Consider the following 21,462-nt stretch of genomic DNA (forward strand, 5'->3'; position numbering starts at 1 on the left):
TTCTTTGATAATTGTTTAAAAGACTTAAACAGCATTTTATGTACTATTTCTCCATGCTTATCTGTTCCTTCCCCTCCAGTTCTCCTCCTGTCTTGTTTGCAGCACTTCACTCCTAGCTTCATGTGTGCTCTTGAGCTTGCACATGCTCTTCTGCTCTCACACCCCCCCTTTTAATACCCATTGAGTTCATTTAATGTTGTCTGGCTGTGCCATGGGTATGAGACTATTTATAGGAGCATGAGCTGCTGTGGGATTCCCTTCTGTATGCTATGAATATGTTTTATTACCATTGGTTAATAAAGCTGCTTCAGCATATGGCAGGGCAGAAAGAACTAGGTGAGAAAACTAAGCAAAGATATAGGGAGAGAGTAGGCAGAGTCAAGGAGACAGCATGTAGCTGCCAAAGGAGACAGATGCTGGACCCTTACAAGTAAGCCCCAGCCTTGTGCTGATACACAGATTAAGGATGTAAGAGTCTGTTAGTAAGAAGCCTGAGCTAATGGGCCAACCAGTGTTGTAATTAACACGGTTTTTGTGTGATTATTCGGGTCTGGGTGGCCGGGAAATTAAAGAGCAGTCTCCATCTACAAAGAGTAGTCTCATGCAGCATATCCCCGGAGAAAAGTAATTCTCTTTCCTTCAGCAGCCATCAGCTGCTAAGAGCTCTTCAGTTAGGGGTAGGATTTTATGAGTTTCTCCTAATCCCTGTTGGAATCTTGTCTGACTTGACCTTGTGCAAGCCCTTTGCTTGTAGCCCCAGCTACCATGAGTTCATGTGTGCAGCTGCACTGTCATGTCCAGCAGATTCTGTTTTCTATAAACTACTTCTTCAAGTTCCCTCTTCCACAGCGATCCTTGAAGTTCTCTCTCTCTCTCTCTCTCTCTCTCTCTCTCTCTCTCTCTCTCTCTCTCTTTCTCCTTCTCTCTCTCTCTGTGTGTGTGTGTGTAATATGGATATCCTATTTAGGGTTGAGCACTCTAGTATTCTGCATGTTGACCAATTGTAAGTCTCAATTGCCATATTCTCAAAAGAAGTTTGTTAATGCGTGTTGAGAAATGCACTAATATTTAGGTATAAAGAAAAGAACTTAGGAGAAGTTTATTACTATGTCCATTCAACAGAATAGTAATACTATTCTTCCTTAAGGTCTAGGACTTAGCCAGGTATGGGTTTCACTCAGTACCGGGAAATAAATTTCATCTTGTGGAGTGAAGTTGAAATCCAATCAGAAAGTTACCCCCATAGCATTTGTGCTACTATTGCACCAGTGGATCTAGCTTGTAGGGGTCACAGCTGAATAAGACTAATGATGCCTTTTTCTCCCCTTGTAGCATACATAGAACCTAAACACTTCTTCCTTGTTTGATTGGAGTAGTTGTCTTTTTTCAGATACAGATGTCCCTCAGTATCTGAGGGGAATCAGCTCCAGAACTCCTTGTGGGTAGTCTTAGGGTGTTCAGGACTCTTCCAAGAGAAAGTGTAGTATTCGCATATAGCCTACACTTGCAGGCCTTAATTTATCAGATTACTTTTTTATCTAATTCATTGTAAATGCTATTTAAATTATTACTATTCTTGGCTGGGGAGATGGCTTATTTGGTAAAGTGCTTGCCGTGTGGGCAAGAGATAGTACTGAGTTTGAGTGGCTCAATCAGTGGATCTGGAACATGTAAGGAATGTATGGCAGACCTTTTATAAATACAAATATAAATAAATATATGATACAGTTTTTCTTAGCCTATGGCTTCCCTCCCCCAACTCCCCTTGATAGACTATTTCTATGTAGTCCAGTCTGGGTTTAAACCCTTTGGCTCCTGAGTGCTGGGATTACATGTGTGTACTACCATGCCTGGTTGGAGTTTGAAAATTTACCTTACTGCTTTTTAAAAAATGGATCAGGGTTTTGCTTTGACATGTTTTAGAAGTTCTGTACCTGCAGTTTCAGATAAATGAGTTTATTAAGTATGTAGCAAGCAAGAGTAAAAGAGCAAACAGTAAGTAACAGATAACATCATCAAATGTGACTGGTGTAGCCTGATTGAGAGTAAACAAAGGTACTGTCATCCAGTGGAGTCTGGCAACACTTAGCAGAAATGGACTGGGGGAAAAAGCAGGCAGCTGGAGCTACTGGTTGGAAGGCTCTCCATTTAGTTCCCACTGTAGGCATGTTATACTGTGGGATCAACAATAATAACCTATGTTGGGAAGGGTTCACCTTCTTTGTTCTCAAGAACACAACTACTTGCTGTTTTTCCTTCTCCCTGCTACAGAGCTCTGGAGAGAGGACTGACCTAGTACAGCGGGTTTTGGAGGACGTTTAATATAAACGTGTTGGAGTCTGAGACAAGGGAGGGCCTCCCCTTTGCCAGTATGCTTTCAATTAGTTTAAAAGGCATGACAGTTTACAAGTATGCTGTTGTAATGTTGCCACTTAGAATCTCCTGGGAAGAGAGTGGCAGTTGTCAAGATCTGTTCAGGTCTTTGGAGAGTTGTCCTGTTTGCCTTAATTTAGCTGGGTTGGAAGACCCACCCTGAATATAGATGGTACCATTTCATGGTCTGAATTCAGAACTGTGTAAGAGTTCAGAAAGCTAGCTGAGAAGAAGCAAGCATGGTATATTTGTTTTTCTCTGATATTGACGGTGGATGTGGTTCATATAAACATACCCATTACTTTGTCAGTTCAGTTACATAGATGTGAAGGGCAGTCTAGGAATCCAGACTGCAGTATCATTAAGTCAGACATGAAAAACATATAGTTTATATTTTGATTTTTAGAATTATTTATTTTTATTATATATGTGTGGATATTTTGCCTACATGTATTTATGTGTACCACAGGTGAGCCTGGTACTCATGGAGGTCAGAAGAGGGTGCTGGGCCTGGAGCACAGGCATTGTTAGCCATAGTATAGGTGCTGGGAATTTCCCACCCACCTCTCATTCTCTTGGAACCCCAGGCAAAAAGCCCCTTTCTTTTCATTATTGAATATTGACTTCTTTAAAATAATAATTAAAAAACCATCTCAGCTATCTAGCATAATTTAAATTGTTGTTTTACTACTTATGCTTGATAGAAATGAATTTGCCTAGGTTTTTATATTTTTCAGTTTATTGCTTTCTTAGTGGTGCTGGGGTGGAACTCAGGGCCTCCTGTATGGTAGGCAAGTGCTCTACAACTGAGCGGTACCCCTTCCCAGTTCGTCTCTCAGGATATGCTGTCTCCTTGAAGGGAGTTTTAGCACCAGAGAAACATGGTCACTGGGGAGGACGAGAAGAGAACTCCTTAGGCTGTATTCATGTGAGGGTAATCAGGAGAATGGTTCCCTTTTCCCCTTAATGGTCCCGCCAGAGACTAGCCTAGCTTTAGGTGTTCTTAGGAGCTGCTGTAGGCAGGGCAGGAAACCTTCCCTGGCCTGCGCGGCCTTGTTATTCATGAATCTGGCCTGAGCATATCTGGGGTGCCCACCTTCCCAGCTTTTCTGCCTGGTGTTAGGTCTGGTGTTTGATTCTAGTGTCATTTCACAGCCACACATGCTTTTCATGTTCTCCAGCATCTTTGATGACAGTCATGAGGACCTCTTCATAGCTTGCCTACAGCAGTGGTTCTCACTTTCCTAATGCTGCAGCTCTTAATACAGTTCCTCATGTTGTGGTGACCCCAAACTATAAAATTATTTTCATTGCTACTTCATAACTATAATTTTGCTACTTTTATGTTGGGGAATATTATTTTCAGATGTGTGACTTTTGTTTACACTGCATTTGTTTAATTCTGTGAAGCTGTGTTACTGTGCCTGCCTAAAACACCTGATGATCCTAATAAAGAGATGAATACTTAATAGTGAGCCAGGAGCAAGGATAGGCAGAGCTGCAGGCAGAAAGAATAAATAGAAGGAGAAGTCTGGGAAAGAAGGAGGAACAAGAGAACAAGGAGAGGATGACATCAGGACCCAGCCACCAGCTAATCACCAAGTAAGAAGGAAAGAAAGGTATACAGAAATAGAGAAAGATAAAAGCCCAGAGGCAAAAGGTAGTTGGGATGATATAAGTTAATAAAAGCTGGCAAGAAACAAGCCAGGCTTGGAGGCTGGAGAGATGGCTCAGCAGTTAAGAGCATTGCCTGCTCTTCTAAAGGTCCTGAGTTCAATTCCCAGCAACCACATGGTGGCTCATAACCATCTGCAGTGAGGTCTGGTGCCCTCTTCTGGCCTTCAGGCATACACACAGACAGAATATTGTATACATAATAAATAAATTTAAAAAAAAAGAAACAAGCCAAGCTAAGGTCGGACATTCATAACTAAGAATAAGCCTCCACGTGTGATTTATTTAGGAGCTGGATGGCGCCCCCACCCCCCCAAAAAAAGCCAAAAAAGTAAAAGTTCACATAACACTGTTAAAAATAATAATGTAAATATCTGTGTTTTCTTTTCTTTTCTTTTTTCTTTTTTTGGTTTTTCGAGACAGGGTTTCTCTGCAGCTTTTTTTTTTGAGCCTGTCCTGGAACTAGCTCTTTTAGACCAGGCTGGCCTTGAACTCACAGAGATCCGCCTGCCTCTGCCTCCCGAGTGCTGGGATTAAAGGCGTGCGCCACCACCGCCCGTCAATATCTGTGTTTTCTAATGGTCTTGGGTGACCCCTGTGAAAGTGTCATTCCACCCAAAAGGGGTTGAGACCCACTGGCCTACGAGACTTTGTACAGTTCTTTTCCTAAACTCAGTGTTGTATTTGTCAGTGGAGTGAATGTTGGCCATGGCAGGCTCCCTGATTAGAAGTGCTGTGCGGTCTAGGCTGCACGCTAGGTTGCTGCTTTGCTTCTGAGTCTGGTGGTGCTGCCTCTGGGTGTGGCCGCTTGGTACACATGCCACCTCTAGTTTTCTCTTTACTTGAATGAATGAATTAGCTCTTCACAATTATTCATAAGCTGAAAAGCAGCCGTGTGTTCTTCTCTAAGCTTTGAACTTTACTGTTTAGATGTGAATTGTGGCTCAGTGAGAGCTATATTCTACTTGAAGCTGTTTTCTAGAATCTGAATGCTTTCTCTCTAATAAATATCATTGTGAAAGAGCATGTAATAGAGATTATTGAGATTGAATGCTAGCTGTCTGTCATCTCATTCTACTTTGTTGTGAATTTAGGAGAAGTTGGCTCTTCGACAGCAGCTGAATGAGGCGAAACAGCAGCTCCTCCAGCAGGCAGAGTACTGTACACAAATGGGAGCAGTTACCTGTACCCTTCTCTGGGGAGTCTCCAGCAGTGAGGAAGTCGTCAAAGCCATTCTGGGAGGAGTAAGTTGTCTGGCACTGTTGAATGTGTCTTGTGACCTGAAAGAGACAGCACATCTGCTGTGACATTGATTGCTAAGTCCTGCCATGATGTAAATTTGCTTTAGTTCATTCATCAGATGGTTGCCAGATGCCTGCTGTGTTCATTGGGTCACCTGATGCTCTGAGGATGTGTAAAATGAAGTACCATCCTTCTGTCCTGGCACGCAAGTGCTCATATGTGTTTTACCTCATGGTTAATACATAATTTAAAAATTTGGCATGTATCTGTGTCTAATACACACACACACACATACACACACACACACACATGTTGTTAGGGAACTTCATAAGGAGAGGAATTTGAAATGGACCTTGAAGAATAGGTAGAAATGGCAGAAAATCGTAAGAACAGTTCAAGAAGACAGAATCAGTCAAATCAAAGATATAGGTGAGAAGTCTGACTTGTATTGGGGGGAAGGTCCCTTGACTGAGTGGAGGGTCATGCACTGCAGCTTGGGAGATAAGGCTTGTTGTTACTGGAATGTCATTTTGTGATTGGGGTAAGCAGTTGCTGGTCCCTTTCTCCCACCCTCACCCCCCATTCATAGGCAGGAGGGCTGTATAGTCTTCAAGTGTTTTTAAGTGAGGTGTGTGGCTTTCTGCAGGGCAGATGGGGAAGAAGGAGCCACTGAGAGCTGTATGATTGAGACAGGTGTGGTGTCAGGGCGCAGTTGCCAGCTAAGGGAAGAAAGCATCAGCAGCAGGTAGGGTTTGACTCTGGTAGAAGGAATAGAAGTTGAGAGGGGGATGTTTGGCAAGAAGCCAAAGCTACATTAGTTACTGCTTAGAGGACACAGTGTTTGGCTTGAGGGAGACTTAAATGTCCTTAACAGTTTGTTGAACTTTAATAAAGTGTAATTTCCTGGGCTGTACGAGATTTTGTATTAAAAATAAAGATGATTTCTATGTTGCAATTTATCCCCTGAACTTACATAGTTCTTACTGGTTTCTTAGAAAATTTCTAGAGTTGGGAAACCATCCCTACAGTCAGTCATAGAACATTCTATCATCCAAGAAGTTCCCTTATGCCATTTTCTCAGGTTTTGTTTTTTGTTTTCTCATTCTAAAATGTGCCTTGGTTCTAAATGGTTCTTGACAAATTATACACACATGCACACACACACATACACGTACAGTATATCTCAGTCATAGATAACTCAAATCCTCCTTCTATTTCTTATTTTCACTTCCTTTTTATACTTCACTAAGTCTAGTTAGAGCTGCTGTGTATGCATGGATGTAGCCACCCACTAGAGCACGAACCTACCAGTGTCCACGGCCCTGAAGAACAGTGACTCTTCCAGCAGCCATCAATTGTTAGTAACTCCTCATTGAGGCATAATACCTCATAAACCCATCTCCCATCCATGCTAGCATGGGGAACTAGCTTGATTTGTCCAGGTCTTGTGGATTTTAGTTGATCACGTTGGCTCCAATTTGTTAGAGGAAGCCGCTTGTTGGTTCCCAGCCGCTCAGCCCTGAAATAAAGACACAGAAACTGTATTATTCAAATAACTACATGGCCCATTAGCTCTAGCTTCTTATTGGCTAACTCTTATATCTTAATTTAACCCATCTCTGTTAATCTGTGTATCACCACGTGGCTGTGGCTTACCGGATTAAGTTCCGTCCATCTGTCTCAGGTGGGGCTACATGGCTTCTCTCTGACTCCACCCTTCTTTCTCCCAGCATTTGGTTTAGTTTTCCCTGCCTACCTAAGTTCTGCCCTATGAACAGGCCAAGGCAGTTTCCTTATTAACCAATGGTATTTACAGCATACAGAGGGGACTCCCACATCAGGTAACCACAGCAGCTTTGAGTTCATGAATGTTCAGAAGGCAGCATTTCACAGCATTCCTTTTTCCCTCCAGCTCTGACATTCTTCCACCCGGTCTTCTGTGATGTTCCCTGAACCTTTGTGGTGTGGTGGACACAGATGTCCCATTTAGGGCTGAACACTCAGAAGTCACTTATTCTTTCTACTGTGGCCTGGTATGAGTCTCAGCATTGACTGCTTCCCTCCCTGGGAACTTTGAGCACAGGTTTTAATGATTGCTTCTGTAATTGCAGCTAGTCTTTCTTCTGTATGGTTTGCACATTTGTGATGTTACATTGGCTTATGTGGAAAGATTTGACACTTGTATTCTTTTATTTTTAAACTTTCAGGACAAAGCATTGAAGTTTTTCAACATCACTGGTCAGACAATGGAGAGTTTCGTAAAGTCATTGGATGGGGACGTCAGGGAGGTTGATTCTGATGAGAATCAGTTTGTATTTGCACTGGCTGGAATTGTAACAAGTAGGTAACTTTTCAGGCATAGTGCCATATATCAGGGTTGTTAATTACAATTAGGGATTTGTGTGTGTCAGTGTCTGGAGCACCATGTTCACCCTGGAGTCTGTCTCAGTAAGTTGATCTAGGTGTTGGGTGTCTCCAATATGGAAAAGCGCCACAAGGGCTTGTGGTCACCATCACTTATTAGAACTAACTGATCTAAAGGAAACACAGATTGATTTGATTGCTGTTTATTTTTATTTATTTATTTTTGGTTTTTCAAGACAGGGTTTCTCCGTGTAACACTGACTGTCCAAGAATTCACTCTGTAGACCAGGCTGGCCTCAAACTCAGAGATTCACCTGCCTCTGCCTCCCAAGTGCTGGGATTAAAGGTGTGCGCCACCACACCTGGCTGGTATTTGTTTTTATACATCACAGAAGTAAAAGAATGAAAGCCACAAACTGTACATTTAGATACTTGTCATTTGGAGTCCTTGCTGTTTACTCATGTCTGGCTAAAGCAAAAGCTGAGAGCTAAACTGAAGCTAAATTCCACTCAAGGGTTCTGAAAGCTGTGCGTTTTCAGTGAGTTTTTCCCGGAAGCTAATAAATGGAACCTACCACTGAAGAAATGCTACAAGAGAATTTCATAGCAAAACTATAAAGGAGCTAGCTGGCATGGTGGCACAAGCCTGCAATTTCAACATTTAGGAGGCCCTAAGAAGGAGGATTAAGAGTTTGAGGTCAACCTGGGCTATATAGCAAGACTGTCTCAAAAAAAGAAATAAAAAAAAACAGTAACATTCCAAACCTTCAAAATTTTTGTGAGAGAAAGACCAGGGACTAGTGATTCCTAGTACAGTAGGTGAGACGCCCCAGTGGGTGTGGAAACTCTACTTTCCTGAGGTTGACATGACAAAGTGCTTAAATAGTGACCTTTCATCTCTGTTGTATTCTGTGTACTCTTAGAATGATTTTTGCTGTTAATATGAGAAAAAACTGCCTTTTCCCCTTGCATGATGATGATGATGATGATAATGTGTGCTCACATATTTGTGTAAGTACGTGTGCAAGAGTGTGTGCGTGTATATCTGTAGAGGCCTGAGTTGATGGTGGGTATCTTCTTTGGTTACTCCCCACCTTATTGATCATGGCAGGTTTTGTTGAACTCGGAGCTTACTGATTCTGGCTAGTCTAGCTAGTCAGCTTGTACCAGTGACCTCTTGTCTCTGCATCCTGAGTGCTGAGATTACAGGAAGCTGCCATGCCTGCCCAAAATTTACATGGGTGCTGAGCATCTGAATTCCAGTCCTCATGCTTGTGTGGCAAGTACTTTGTACCGAGTCATCTTTCCAGCCCTGTGTTGTTACCTTCTTACTGAGATCGGTATGATGAAAGGCCTGTATAGACTACTTCTACTTCTCCTCCTACTCCTTTAAATTTGAGACAAACTGTGCTCAAACTTGAAGTAATCCTGCTGCTTCAACTTCTTGAGTCCAGAGATTATAAGTATACTACTATACCTGGCTGATATTTTAAAAAAATCCCTTAAAAGTTAGTGGTACTTATTTTATTTATTTTCTAAGATTTATTTTTATTTTATCCTACAGCATAGTTTTTTATTTTTGCTTGTATATATGCCTGTGCACTGCCATGTATGCCTAGTACCTGTGGAAGCTGGAAGGGACTGTTGGATCCTCTAGAACTGGAGTGAGCTATCATGTGGGTGCTTGAAATTAAACCCAGCTCTTCAAGAAGAACAGCCAGTGCTCTCAATTTCTGTGCCATCTCTCCTGCCTCCAGTGGTGTTTCTTGTTGGATGGATGCTAAGAGTTCATTACTCTGGCTTGACTGGCACTTTGTCTGAAGCAGGGCAGCTCTCTGCCCATTCATCATAGCAACTGTATTCTCAGCCTACCACGTCAGGCCTTAAAGGCTATATTTAAAAGAAGGCATTTGTACATTTGATTAGTTCTAAAAGTGACCTTAAAAGTCTACTATCCATGTATTTTGTCATTTTGCTGGTTGAGAATTTAAACTGCATGAATTTCTGGCTGGTGAGCCATGAGGCAGACAGTCAGCTAGAGGGTAGAGCATCCTGTTGCCCAGCATTCAGGCTCATTTGGCTAAAATCACAGTCGTGTACATGTGAAAAGAAGACTTGTAGGTTTGCCTGAAAAAGGTTTTAAACTCTGGTGGTGCGTTTCTGAAGTGGGTTTGTGCCACAGAAGTTTGTGCTTTTCAGCTCCTGGAGCCATCCAGTGGGTACAGCAGCACTGTGGAGACCATGGGCTAGTGGTCTACAGCTCTTCTTGCTTGTCAAGCTGATCTTCCAGTCTTACACACTCTCCCAGCTCCTTTTTATCTTTTAGAAGTTCTGAGAATTTCAGTAAACTCATGTGGCAGTATAACACCCAGCTAGGGAGTGTCCTTCTTCCATAGTCAGCCTCGTGCAGCAACTGTCCTGGGGGCTTGTTAAACATTTGATTTGGTTTGTTGTGACTTTGAGCATCTGCTCCAGGTTGAGCATGTTTGTCCCATATCTCTGCCTGGAAGTCTGGCCTCTTTCATTTGGTGTTTCCCAGCCAACCTTAGCTCCCTGATGTATTTAAGAAAAGCTGTGATTTTGTAGAATTTTCCTTGCCTTCTCCTCCCTGGGGAAGAATGGAGCAGCTCTTAGTTCTAGTTTACCATATTCTAAGCAAAAACTGATATGAAATTTCTTACTTGTTCAGTCATTGATCCTGTCTTAGCCATTGTTGTTTTGCTGTGAAGAGACACCATGACCACAGAAACTCTATGAAAGAGAGCATTTTGTGAGGTGCTCTCTTACAGTTGCAGAGGTTTACTCTCTTATCATCGTGGTGGGATCATGGCAGCAGGCGTGGTGCTGGAGAAGTACTTGAGAGCTACATCTGCGGACAGAGGAGATACTGGGATTGGCATGGACTTTCGAAACCCTAAAGCCCAAGCCCACCCCAGTGTTTTACACTTCCTCCAAGGCCATACTTCCTAATTCTCCTATCTTTTCAACTAGTCCCACTCTCTAGTGATTAAGCATTCAAACATATGAGCTTATGGGGATCATTCTTATTCAAACTACCACAATTCCTAATGACAGGTTAGGAAATGACAGGTTGGGTGCAGCAGCGAAAGTCTGGATTTTAAGACAAGATGGTCCACTTCCCAGGTTAGCTCCTTTAGACAGGGTTTCTTCATCTGCATGGGGGACCCTACCTACTCTGATGGACTTACATCCTGTCATCTGCTGGACTGTGACAGGTCATAGCACACGTGAAGTGAGGGATAAAGCAATGAAAGAATGGTGATCTTGTGAAGAGTGACTCACCTAACTCACAAGTAGAAAACTTGCTTTTCTGCCTGCTCTTCCTGTTTTTGTAGACTCATAAATCCTAAGTGCATACCCTGCCTCCTAATCTGGCTGTGCATTTTAGGTAGCATTTGGTAATGACTGCCCTGTCAACATGACCTTTTTTCTCTCTCTCTCTTTTTTTTTTTTTTGAGACAAGGTTTTACTAAGTAGTCTAAGCTGGTCTCAAACTCACTAGCCCAGGCTGTTTTCAAACATCAAATCCTTCTTCCTCAGCATCTCAAATGTTAGGATTGTAAGTATATGTGACCATGCCCAGCTTTTAAAAATTAGGTATATTAATTTTTTTCATGTTGCTAGGGATATTGAATCTTGGGACTGGCCTTATGTATGCAAATGCCAAGCAGACTCCACCACTGTGCTCCAGCCCCAGCTCTAACATTACATTTTTCAGTTTTAAATAAATTTTGGGATTATAATATAATTACTTCATTTCCCCCTTCCCTTTTCTCTCTCCCAACCCTCCCATCTACCTTTTCTTGCTTTCTCTCAAATTCATGATCTATTTTTTCTTATAGTTTTTGTTTTGAGTCAGCCTTTAACAGCTGAGTCATCTCTCCAACCTGGTCTATTTTTCTTTCATCGTGTGTGTGTGTGTGTGTGTTGTGTTTTAAATATATAGATACAAACTGCTTAGTTTGTATAATGTTAATTGTATGTATTTTTTTTTCAGGGGTGACCATTTGGTGTTGGATAACTAATTGGTGCGCTCTTTCCTACTATTTCTCCTACTCCAGTATTCCTTAGTTATCTGTAGTTCTTTGTTTAGGGTTGAGGTCTTGTGAGCTTCCCCATGTCCCTGTTAGCTTGTCTATGGGTGTCATTCTTGTTCATGTATGGTTTAGGCAGTCACGTTGGTGAGACTCATGAGCATAGCCTCTTTGACATTTCTAGGAGACTTAATCTCACAGCGGACTTCCTGCTCCTTTGGCGCATATATTCTCTGCCCCCTTTTCACAGTGATCCCTGATCCTTAGTACAGGAGTTCTGTTGTTGATGCAGCAGCTGGAGCTGGGCTCCATAACTGCACTTGACTATAATGGTCTCCACATGTTAGAAAGAGAAGTTTCTTCTAAGGGATGAGAGTTATACTTCTGTGTGAGTATAAGGAAAAGCATTTAAGACTGTAGTTAGAATAGCAGGTTTAGTAAAGGAAGTTCTTCTCCATGACCCATGACTTCACTAGCCCTAGGTAATTGACTAGGTTCTCAGTACCAAGCATGATTTCTCTTTTGTTGAGTGGACCTTAAGTCCAATTTAGACAGTTCTTGGTACTGCCAAGATATCAGTACCACTAAGCTCCTTTAGGGATATCTTGCTGTGCCTGTCATTGTTGGGGTTCATAGGTATCATAGCTGGGTAGGGCTGTTGGTTGCTTCCTTCCTTTGGAAGCTGCATGGTGTCTTCTGATAACATAAAGCTAGTTCCCCAAGGAGGAAGCCTTGAGGTGAGATTCTGCTTGGATCTTCTGGGTTCTGTGTCCAAAGTACATGGTGGCTTCAGCATTAGGGATTTATTTTCTATCTCTGGGGAGCAATCAAGGGAAACAGCAATAGCCTATAATGTTTTTGAATCTCTTGGATCAAAGAGGGTTTCTAATGACTGGTGTTGGGCTTTTGTCAGGTAATCAAGGCTCTTGTCGGGGTGGGGGATATTCATTGTCAGTCCAGGTGGAAAAATTTTATTTAAACTGTGTATGTGTATGTTTGGGTGTGTGTGACTCTCTGTGTTTACTGTTTATGTGTATGTTTGGGTGTGTGTGACTCTCTGTGTTTACTGTGTATGTGTATGTTTGGGTGTGTGTGTGACTCTCTGTGTTTACTGTGTGTGTATGTTTGTGTGTGTGACTCTCTGTGTTTACTGTGTATGTGTATGTTTAGGTGTGTGTGACTCTTTGTGTTTACTGTGTATGTGTATGTTTAGGTGTGTGTGACTCTTTGTGTTTACTGTGTATGTGTATGTTTAGGTGTGTGTGACTCTTTGTGTTTACTGTGTATGTGTATGTTTAGGTGTGTGTGACTCTTTGTGTTTACTGTGTGTGTGTATGTTTAGGTGTGTGTGACTCTTTGTGTTTACTGTGTGTGTGTATGTTTAGGTGTGTGTGACTCTTTGTGTTTACTGTGTATGTGTATGTTTAGGTGTGTGTGACTCTTTGTGTTTACTGTGTATGTGTATGTTTAGGTGTGTGTGACTCTTTGTGTTTACTGTGTGTGTGTATGTTTAGGTGTGTGTGACTCTTTGTGTTTACTGTGTATGTGTATGTTTAGGTGTGTGTGACTCTTTGTGTTTACTGTGTGTGTGTATGTTTGGGTGTGTGTGACTCTTTGTGTTTACTGTGTATGTGTATGTTTGGGTGTGTGTGACTCTCTGTGTTTCAGACACCGTACTGTTGTTTTACCCTCCTCCGTCCTCTGTATTTGTCTACCGTCTCTCCCTAATCAGCCTCCCTTACCTGTTCTGGGACAAGCCTAGGTTTCTGGAGCAGGGACAGGCTCTGATACACACTGTTCTTTCAGGAGTGTTGCACACAGCGCGTTTCCCTCTTGGCACTAGCATGCTGTGCTGTAGGAGTACTGCATGCTGTAGGAGGTTTGTGATATTCCTGCCACTCTATTATGTGGGCATAGCAGACAAGTATAACAAATGTTTGTAGATGTTGCAGGAGATGAAGTCATCCCCTGTGACCCTAGGGCACAGCCTGACTTTTCATAAAGATTAAAAACTTTATGTTCTGGGGTTGGTTGCTAGAGCGGTGGTTGCTAATTGATATTGTGAGATCACCAAAGGCTTTTTGGTTTTGGTATTCCATGGGCATGATTCTGACCTCTTTGATAATAACTCAGTCATGTTAAGTGTCTTGCTAACTTGGAAAAATTGGCATTGGTCACTTACAATATTCAGTTTATTATAGAATTCTTCTAATTGTCTTGTAGTGTTTTGGCTTTGTAGTGTTTTCTTACTAACACTTAAGTTAGTGGAGCTAACCCTACACAATGAAGCCGAGTTTTTGTTGGAAACTTGTGTTTCTTTGTAGCTGGATCAGCGAGGAAGTCCCATAGTCAGTATGCTGTGCAGGATCAAATGCAAACTGCACACAGTAATGTTGCAGGACTGCATCTGTATTTTACATAGGTAAGTGAGTTTCAGTTTAAGACGTGGGAGAAGTAACTTGGGATTTCATTCAGTCCTGGTAGACAGACCCTTCTGAGTGTTGATTTTGCAGGTGAAGGCAGATCAGAATTTCCACCTTTATGGATGAGTCTTAGAAAATCTAGATGTGGTGCTCTCTGTTCTTAAAGAACTTGGCTCCAGGACAGCCACAGAGAAGGCTGTCTTGAGATTAGGTACTTGGCCTTAGTAACTGTTCTATTTCTGTGAAGAGACCCCATGACCACAGTAACTCATAAAAGCTAGCATTTAGTTGGGGGCTTGTTTACAGTTTCAGAGGGTTAGTCCATCATCATCATGGCAGGGAGCTTGACAGCATGTATGCCACTGGAGCAGTAGCCAAGAGCTACATCCCGGTGCACAGGTGTGGGAGGAGGGAGAGAGGGAAGAGAGGAGATAGAGAGAACACACTGTTTACTGGGATTTGTACGAGTCTTATTTGTATAAGTATTATGTTCAAATATTTGCTGGTAAATACTTGCAGTTATGTGTGGATACTGGACTGGTAGGGCTAGTACTGGCTGTACTAGCCCTGGGCCAGTGTAATAACTTGGTCTGGTCTCCATGCCCATTTGTAGAGCTTGAAGTATGTAACAACCTATTTGCTGATCACAATAAGGAAAAGCATTTAAGAAAGTCTGTTCAGATTGTTTTCATGCTATACCTTTGACATATGATTCCCATTTATGTCATAGTTAGAAATCATTAGTCAATTCTTGAAGGATTTCTCAATGCTTGATCTCAGCTAAGACTGGTCATCAATCCCACTTCCTGCTTGGACCAGATATCTATTGGTATAGTGTTCTGGGGCAGGATGCTGCAGACACCCAGGTCCCAGTGCTCTGTTCCATGGTTTATTACATCACTTCCTGATTTGTAGTAGCTCTTACAGTTGTCAGGTCCTCATTCAGCATCATGTCAGCTCCATGAACAGCACCATTGTTTTTTGTATATCTATCTATCTATCTATCTATCTATCTATCTATCTATCTATCTATCTATCTAATCAATAAATATATGTTTTTATTGATTGGTTGATTTTTGTTGAGCTCTACATTTTTCTCTGCTCTCCTTCCTGCCTCTCCCCTCCCCTTTAACCCTCTTCCATGGTCCCCATGCTCCCAATTTACTCAGGAGATTTTGTCTTTTTTTACTTCCCATGTAGATTAGATCCATGTATGTCTCTCTTAGGGTCCTCATTGTGGTCTAAGTTCTCTGGGATGATGATTTGTAGACTGGTTTTCTTTGCTTTGTGTTTAAAAACCACTTATGAGTACATATGATAATTGTCTTTCTGGGTCTGGGTTACCTCACTCAATATGGTGTTTTCTAGATCCATACATTTGCCTGCAGAATTCAAAATGTAATATTTTCTGCTGTGTAGTACTCCATTGTGTAAATGTACCATATTTTCCTTATCCATTCTTTGGTCTAGGGGCATTGACAAACAATGCTGCTATGAACGTAGTTGAGCACATGCCCTGGTGGCACAATTGAGCATCCTTTGGATATATACCCAAAAGTGGTATTACTAGGTCTTGAGGAAGGTTGTTTCCTAATTTTCTGAGAAATCGCCACATTGATATCCAAAGAGTCTGTACCAGCTTGCACTCCCACCAGCAATGTAGGAGTGTTCCGTTTACCCCACAACCTTTCCAGCATAATTTGTCACCAGTGTTTTTGATCTTGGTCATTCTTACAGGTGTAAGATGGAATCTCAGAGTTGTTTTGATTTGCATTTCTCTGATGACTAAGGATGTTGAACATTTCCTTAAGTGTCTTTCAGCCATTTTAGATTCCTCTGTTGAGAGTTCTCTGTTTAGGTCTGTATTCCATATTTTTTATTGGATTATTTGTTCTTTTGATGACCAATTTTTTGAGTTCTTTGTATATTTTGGAGATCAGACCTCTGTCTGATGTGGGGTTGGTGAAGATCTTTTCCCATTCTGTAGGCTGTCGTTTTGTCTTATTGACCATGTCCTTTGCGTTACAGAAGCTTTTCAGTTTCAGGAGGGCCCATTTATTGTTTCTCTCAGTGTCTGTGCTACTGGGGTTATACTTAGGAAATGGTCTCCTGTGCCAATGCATTCAAGTATACTTTTCACTTTCTCTTCTATGAGGTTCAGTGTGGCTGGCTTTATATTGAGGTCTTTGATCCATTTGGACTTGAGTTTTGTGCATGGTGATAGATATGGGTCTATTTTCATTCTTCTACATGTTGATATCCAGTTATGCCAGAACCATTTGTTAAATATGCTTTTTTTTCATTTGATATTTTTTACTTCTTTGTCAAAAATCAGGTGTTCGAGGGTGTGTGGATTAATATCTGGGTCTTCAGTTCGGTTCCATTGGTCCTCCTGTCTGTTCTTATGCCAATACCAGGCTGCTTTCAGTACTGTAGCTCTGTAGTAGAGTTTGAAGTCAGAGATTGTGATGCCTTTTATTGTACAGGATTGCATTGGCTATCCTGGGTTTTTTGTTTTTCTATATACAGTTGAGTACTGTTCTTTCAAGATCTGTGAAGAATTTTGCTGGGATTTTGGTAGGCATTGCATTGAATCTGTAGATTGCTCTTGGTAAGATTGCCATTTTTACTATGTTAATTCTACCTACCCAAGAGCATGGGAGATCTTTCCATTTTCTGGTGTCTTCTTCATTTTCTTTCTTCAAAGATTTAAAGTTCGTGTCATACAGGTCTTCCACTTGTTTGGTTAGAGTTACTCAGAGATACTTTATGCTATTTGTGGCTATTGTGAAGGGTGAGGTTTATTTGATTTCTTTCTCAGCCATTTATCATCTGTGTACAGGAGGGGTACTCTTTTTTTTTTTTTTGAGTTAATCTTGTATCTTAGAAGTTCCTTGGTAGAATTTTTGTGGTCGCTTATATAAACTATCATATCATCAACAAATAGTAAGAGTTTGACTTCTTCTTTTCCGATTTGTATCCCCTTGATCTCCTTTTGTTGTCTTATTGCTCTAACTAGGACCTCAAGTGGACAACCTTTTCTTGTTTCTGATTTCAGTGGGATCGCTGGGAGTTTCTCTCCATTTAGTTTGATGTTGGCTGGTGGCTTGCTGTATATTGCCTTTATTATTATTAGGTATGTTCCTTGTATCCCTGCTCACTACAAGACCTTTATCATGAAGGACGTTGTATTGTGTCTAAAGCTTTTTCGGCATCTAATGAGATGATCATGTGGTTTTTATTTTTCAGTTTGTTTATATGGTGGATTATGTTGACAGATTTTCATATGTTGAACCATCCCTGCATCTCTGGAATGAAGCCAACTTGATCATGGTGGATGATGGTTCTGATGTGTTCTATAATTAGATTTGCCAGTATTTTATTTAGTATTTTTGCATCAATTGAACAGCACCATTGTTAAATGCTGCTTTCCTTGAGTCTGTAGTCAGGGAATATACTATCTGCTAATCAGAATTTTTCAGATTGTGAAGCACCTGTGATCTTTTAGAAAAAAGCTTATTATTTATTATTTATCATTAATTATTACTATATTATTAGTGTGTGTGTGTGTGAGAGAAAGGCAGAGAGAGAGAGAGAGAGAGCGAGAGAGAGAGAGCAAGACAAGAGATAGGAAGAGTGAAAATGCAGGTGTGTTCACGCCATGATGTGTGTGTGGAAATTAGAGGAAAACTGGTAGAGTCACTTCTCTCTGTCCACCGTTATGTGCTCTGTGCTGCACCTGTGGTCTTGATGCTTTGTTCTATCTTTTGCAGATGTTGCTGCCATTGCATGTGGTCGTGAATTCTTGGTAAATTCCAGTCGGGTGCTCTTGGACACCATGTTGCAGCTGCTGGGGGACTTAAAGCCTGGCCAGTGCACCAAACTCAAAGTGTATGTAGACAATAACTCACAGTCTCTCAACTTGCACAGTGCCTAGAATATGCTGATTGAACCTCTCTTTAAGTAAACGTGGTTGATCTAGTAGTAGTTCTAAAAAATAGGAAACAAATTGCCTGAGAATTTACAGGATGTGTTATATCTTAGGTCACATTTTATCTAATTTTATTTGAGATAGGGTTGATGTGTAGCCCAAGCTGACCTTGAACTCATGTTCCTCCTGCTTTAGCCTGCTGAGTATTGGGTTAAACAGTATTTCAGGAAAAAAATGAATTAAGAAAAGGAACATTCACCCCTTAGAATGATCAATGGATCCTAAATATTTCAGGGTCATGTTTCTAGTGGCATCAGAATGAACTCTGAGGTAATTTCCTACCCAGGTACTAAATTTTGTAGCTTTTTTTTATGAAATCATTTTAATAAATCACAACAAACTTCTATTTCGTATCACAGTTTTGTAGGTCAGGATCTGAGGTAACTTGGCCAGGTCCTCTGCTGGGCAGCACATAAGGTCAGAATCAAGGCGGTGCTCAGCAGGATGCTGTGAGCAGGCTCTGGAAGAATATGCTTCCTTGTTCTCTTCTTTTAGGTGGCCAGCTGAATTCTGTCCAGGCTTAATTGCACCTTTCTCACATGGCCCACTGTCATGCCACAGCCTTTTATACTTGACATCTGCATTTGTTACCTTTCTGGTACTGTGATAAGAGCAGTTTAAAGAATGAAGGTTTTGTTTATGTTCACAGTTTGAGGGTGTAGCCCCTCATGGTAGGGAAGGAGTTGTGGCAGGAATGTGAGGTAGCTGGTCACATGACATCCATAGTCAGGAAACAGGGAGAATGCTGGTACTCGGCTCTGTTTCTCCTTTTGAAAAGTATTTTAAATTATTTGCTTATTTATATTTGTGCACATGTGTGCTCCTCATGAATTTGTGTGTATGGTATAGTATGTATATGGAGCTTAGAGGACATCTAATAGGCTTCAATTCCCTCTATGTGGGCTCCAAGGAATACAAGACAGCCAGGCTTAGTAGGAAATACTTACCCAAAGAACCATCTTGCCAGTCTACTTTATACTTTTTATTCAGTCTAGAACCCCAGACCATAGGATGGTACCATTTATATTCAGGGTGGTCTCTCCTCTCAATTCAGCCTTCCTGGAAACATTTTCAGAGTTGCTTTTCCATGGTGATTATAAATCCAGTTGAGTTGATAATGATTATCCATCACAGTGTGTATCAGACTTCCTCTGTTGCTTTCTGTGGGCTCATGTGTTTAGATTAGGCATATTAGATAAACATTTTTAATCAGCTCAGAGCCTGTTGATTAGTAACGGTGATTGAGTGCATCTGCAGAAACTCCTTTGCAAGGAAGGTAATTTAACTTTATCAGAGTATGATGTAAATATAGTCTTGGAGATTAGGCCAGGAAATATTTTTTTCTTTTTTGGGGGGCAGTGCTGGGAATGGAACCTAGTGATTTTCACAAGGCAAGCATTCCTGTGCTGACATATAGCCCCATCTCAGGAAAATTAGAGGGTATTAGGGTTCTTCCTGTGATACATTCTTCCAAGTGTGTTGGAAATCTTATGTGTTGCAGATTTATCTTATTTAGTTCATTAGTCTCTTTAAAGTCTGTGGCAGATACTTCCAACACCTGTGTCATCTTGGCCTTGGTGTCTCTTTTCCCATGTAGTGGATAGTTTCTTTTTCTCTTTATATTTTAATAATTTTGGATGCATCCTGGGCATTGGGAATATTATGTTAGAAGCCTCATGTTTAAAACCTTTGGAAAATGCAGCAGTTCAGTTGGATTTGAGTTACAAGTTGCAGTGTTGTTTCAGTATCAGCCCCATATCTAGAATGCCTTTACCTGCTGTTTCCCATGCTAGAGGAGCTGCCTGCCAGGGACCTGTGGGAGGCCCAGGGAATAATGCTGTGTGTGATGAGGTCCACACTCGCCTAGCTTGAGGTGAGGCTTGAAATTTACAGATAGTTCTGTGGGGTCACTTTCCTGAACAGCTGTCTCTCCATGATGCCTGTGCTGCTCTGTTGTTCCCCCAAAGCTTCCTTTTTTAGTTCCCATCTTGAATGCTGAGGTGTGGTGTGGCCTAAAGTATTGTTGTGCCTTCTATTTAACTCTGTCTGCAGCTATTGAGACCTTCAAGATGGGGAAGCATTCCCTTCTGCGGCTATGAGTTGCCTGGAGCTCCTTCTATCATTGTGGCTGCCACTAGACCTCCCCTCTTTTCTTCTCCTTAAGACTGAGCTAGAGCCTTCTGTGTAGTCTGAGTGCCGGCCAGTGGAAGCTATGGTTGGGTGGTACTTCATGCTCTGTTCTCATTGCCTCAGCTCATACGCTGGTTACCTGCCATAGATCTTAAGTAGCTGTTTCATGCATTCTGTTCAGAATCTATGGTTGTGTTCAGTGGACGTAAGAGCTATGTGTACTGGGACATCCTGTGTGAGCCACACTGTAGTGTGCACTGGTGTTATATACTGACATGTCTATGTGCATGAACAGTGTGTGCTGTAGTGTGACGTAGATTTCTTTATGATAGTGTTAAAACTTGACTGTGGATCTTATTTATTTCTTTGGGGGTCTCAAAAATTGCAGAAGTCCTAATATTTGGATCACCTTTCTCAACCTAAGAGAACATTTAGAATATTTTTTGTTCTCTACATATATGCTGCTACAATGAACACTTGGTAAATATCTCCTGTGGACCTACGTGTGAGTTCCTCCAGGAATTTCCCCAAAAGTGGGATCTTTGAGAAGGGGCACCCATACCACACTGTAAGATGCTCCCCGTATACTATTTCTTGTCAGCATTTTGCTATTTATTCCTTTAGAAAATATATGTATCATCAGGCCATCCACCCGCTTCCTTCCCTTGATTTGGAATACCAGCAAGGTGGGTGTTTTTTCTGCATGTTTGTCTCATCTCTGTGAATCACCTGTCTGTACCCTTTATCTATTTCCTGCTAAGCTATTTCCACAGTGATGTGCTGATGTCTGTGTGAGTTCTGGATGTTGATTCATTATCTCCTTTTCTTCTGTGGCCTCTAGAAGGTCAGTGTTTATGGGCCAGGTAATCCCTCCCTTCAGCTTCCCAGCAAGCTTTGTGTGTAAAGGCTGATTCTCTGGCAGCCTCTCTGCCTCCCTTCCCTGGCATCTGTGCTTGTAGATCTTGGTAAGCACACGTTGATGGCAGTAATGGTGAAGGAACTGCCTGCAGAGCCATCACATTGTCTTCCCTTTCCAGAAGCCTTCTTGGTTTGTATACAGCCAGTTTCTAATTCTGTGTGTGACATTGGCATGTTCTAGCCTCAACTGGCTTCCTCATGTGCCTGGCTGTCTTCTATATAGGTTGCTTGCCTTTTTCTCTCTAGGGTTTTTCGTCTCTCCTCTGCTGAAGACCTTTTGCTTTTGATAGTA

The 21,462-nt window shown here is 41.6% G+C and overlaps 1 protein-coding gene across 1 annotated transcript in view; it reads left to right on the forward strand.

Annotated features, from left to right (window-relative positions):
* LOC119823521 (heat shock transcription factor 2 binding protein) overlaps positions 1–21,462 on the forward strand; it is a 93,164-nt gene that overhangs the window by 18,046 nt on the left and 53,656 nt on the right. The window contains exons 5-7 of the mRNA XM_038343573.1: positions 5,142–5,291; positions 7,497–7,629; positions 17,905–18,022. Coding sequence (XP_038199501.1) covers positions 5,142–5,291; positions 7,497–7,629; positions 17,905–18,022 — 401 coding nt within the window. The remainder of the gene's footprint in view (positions 1–5,141; positions 5,292–7,496; positions 7,630–17,904; positions 18,023–21,462) is intronic.

This window comes from Arvicola amphibius, chromosome 9 (genome assembly GCF_903992535.2).
Source record: "Arvicola amphibius chromosome 9, mArvAmp1.2, whole genome shotgun sequence".
In the NCBI taxonomy this organism is placed as follows: Eukaryota; Metazoa; Chordata; class Mammalia; order Rodentia; family Cricetidae; genus Arvicola; species Arvicola amphibius.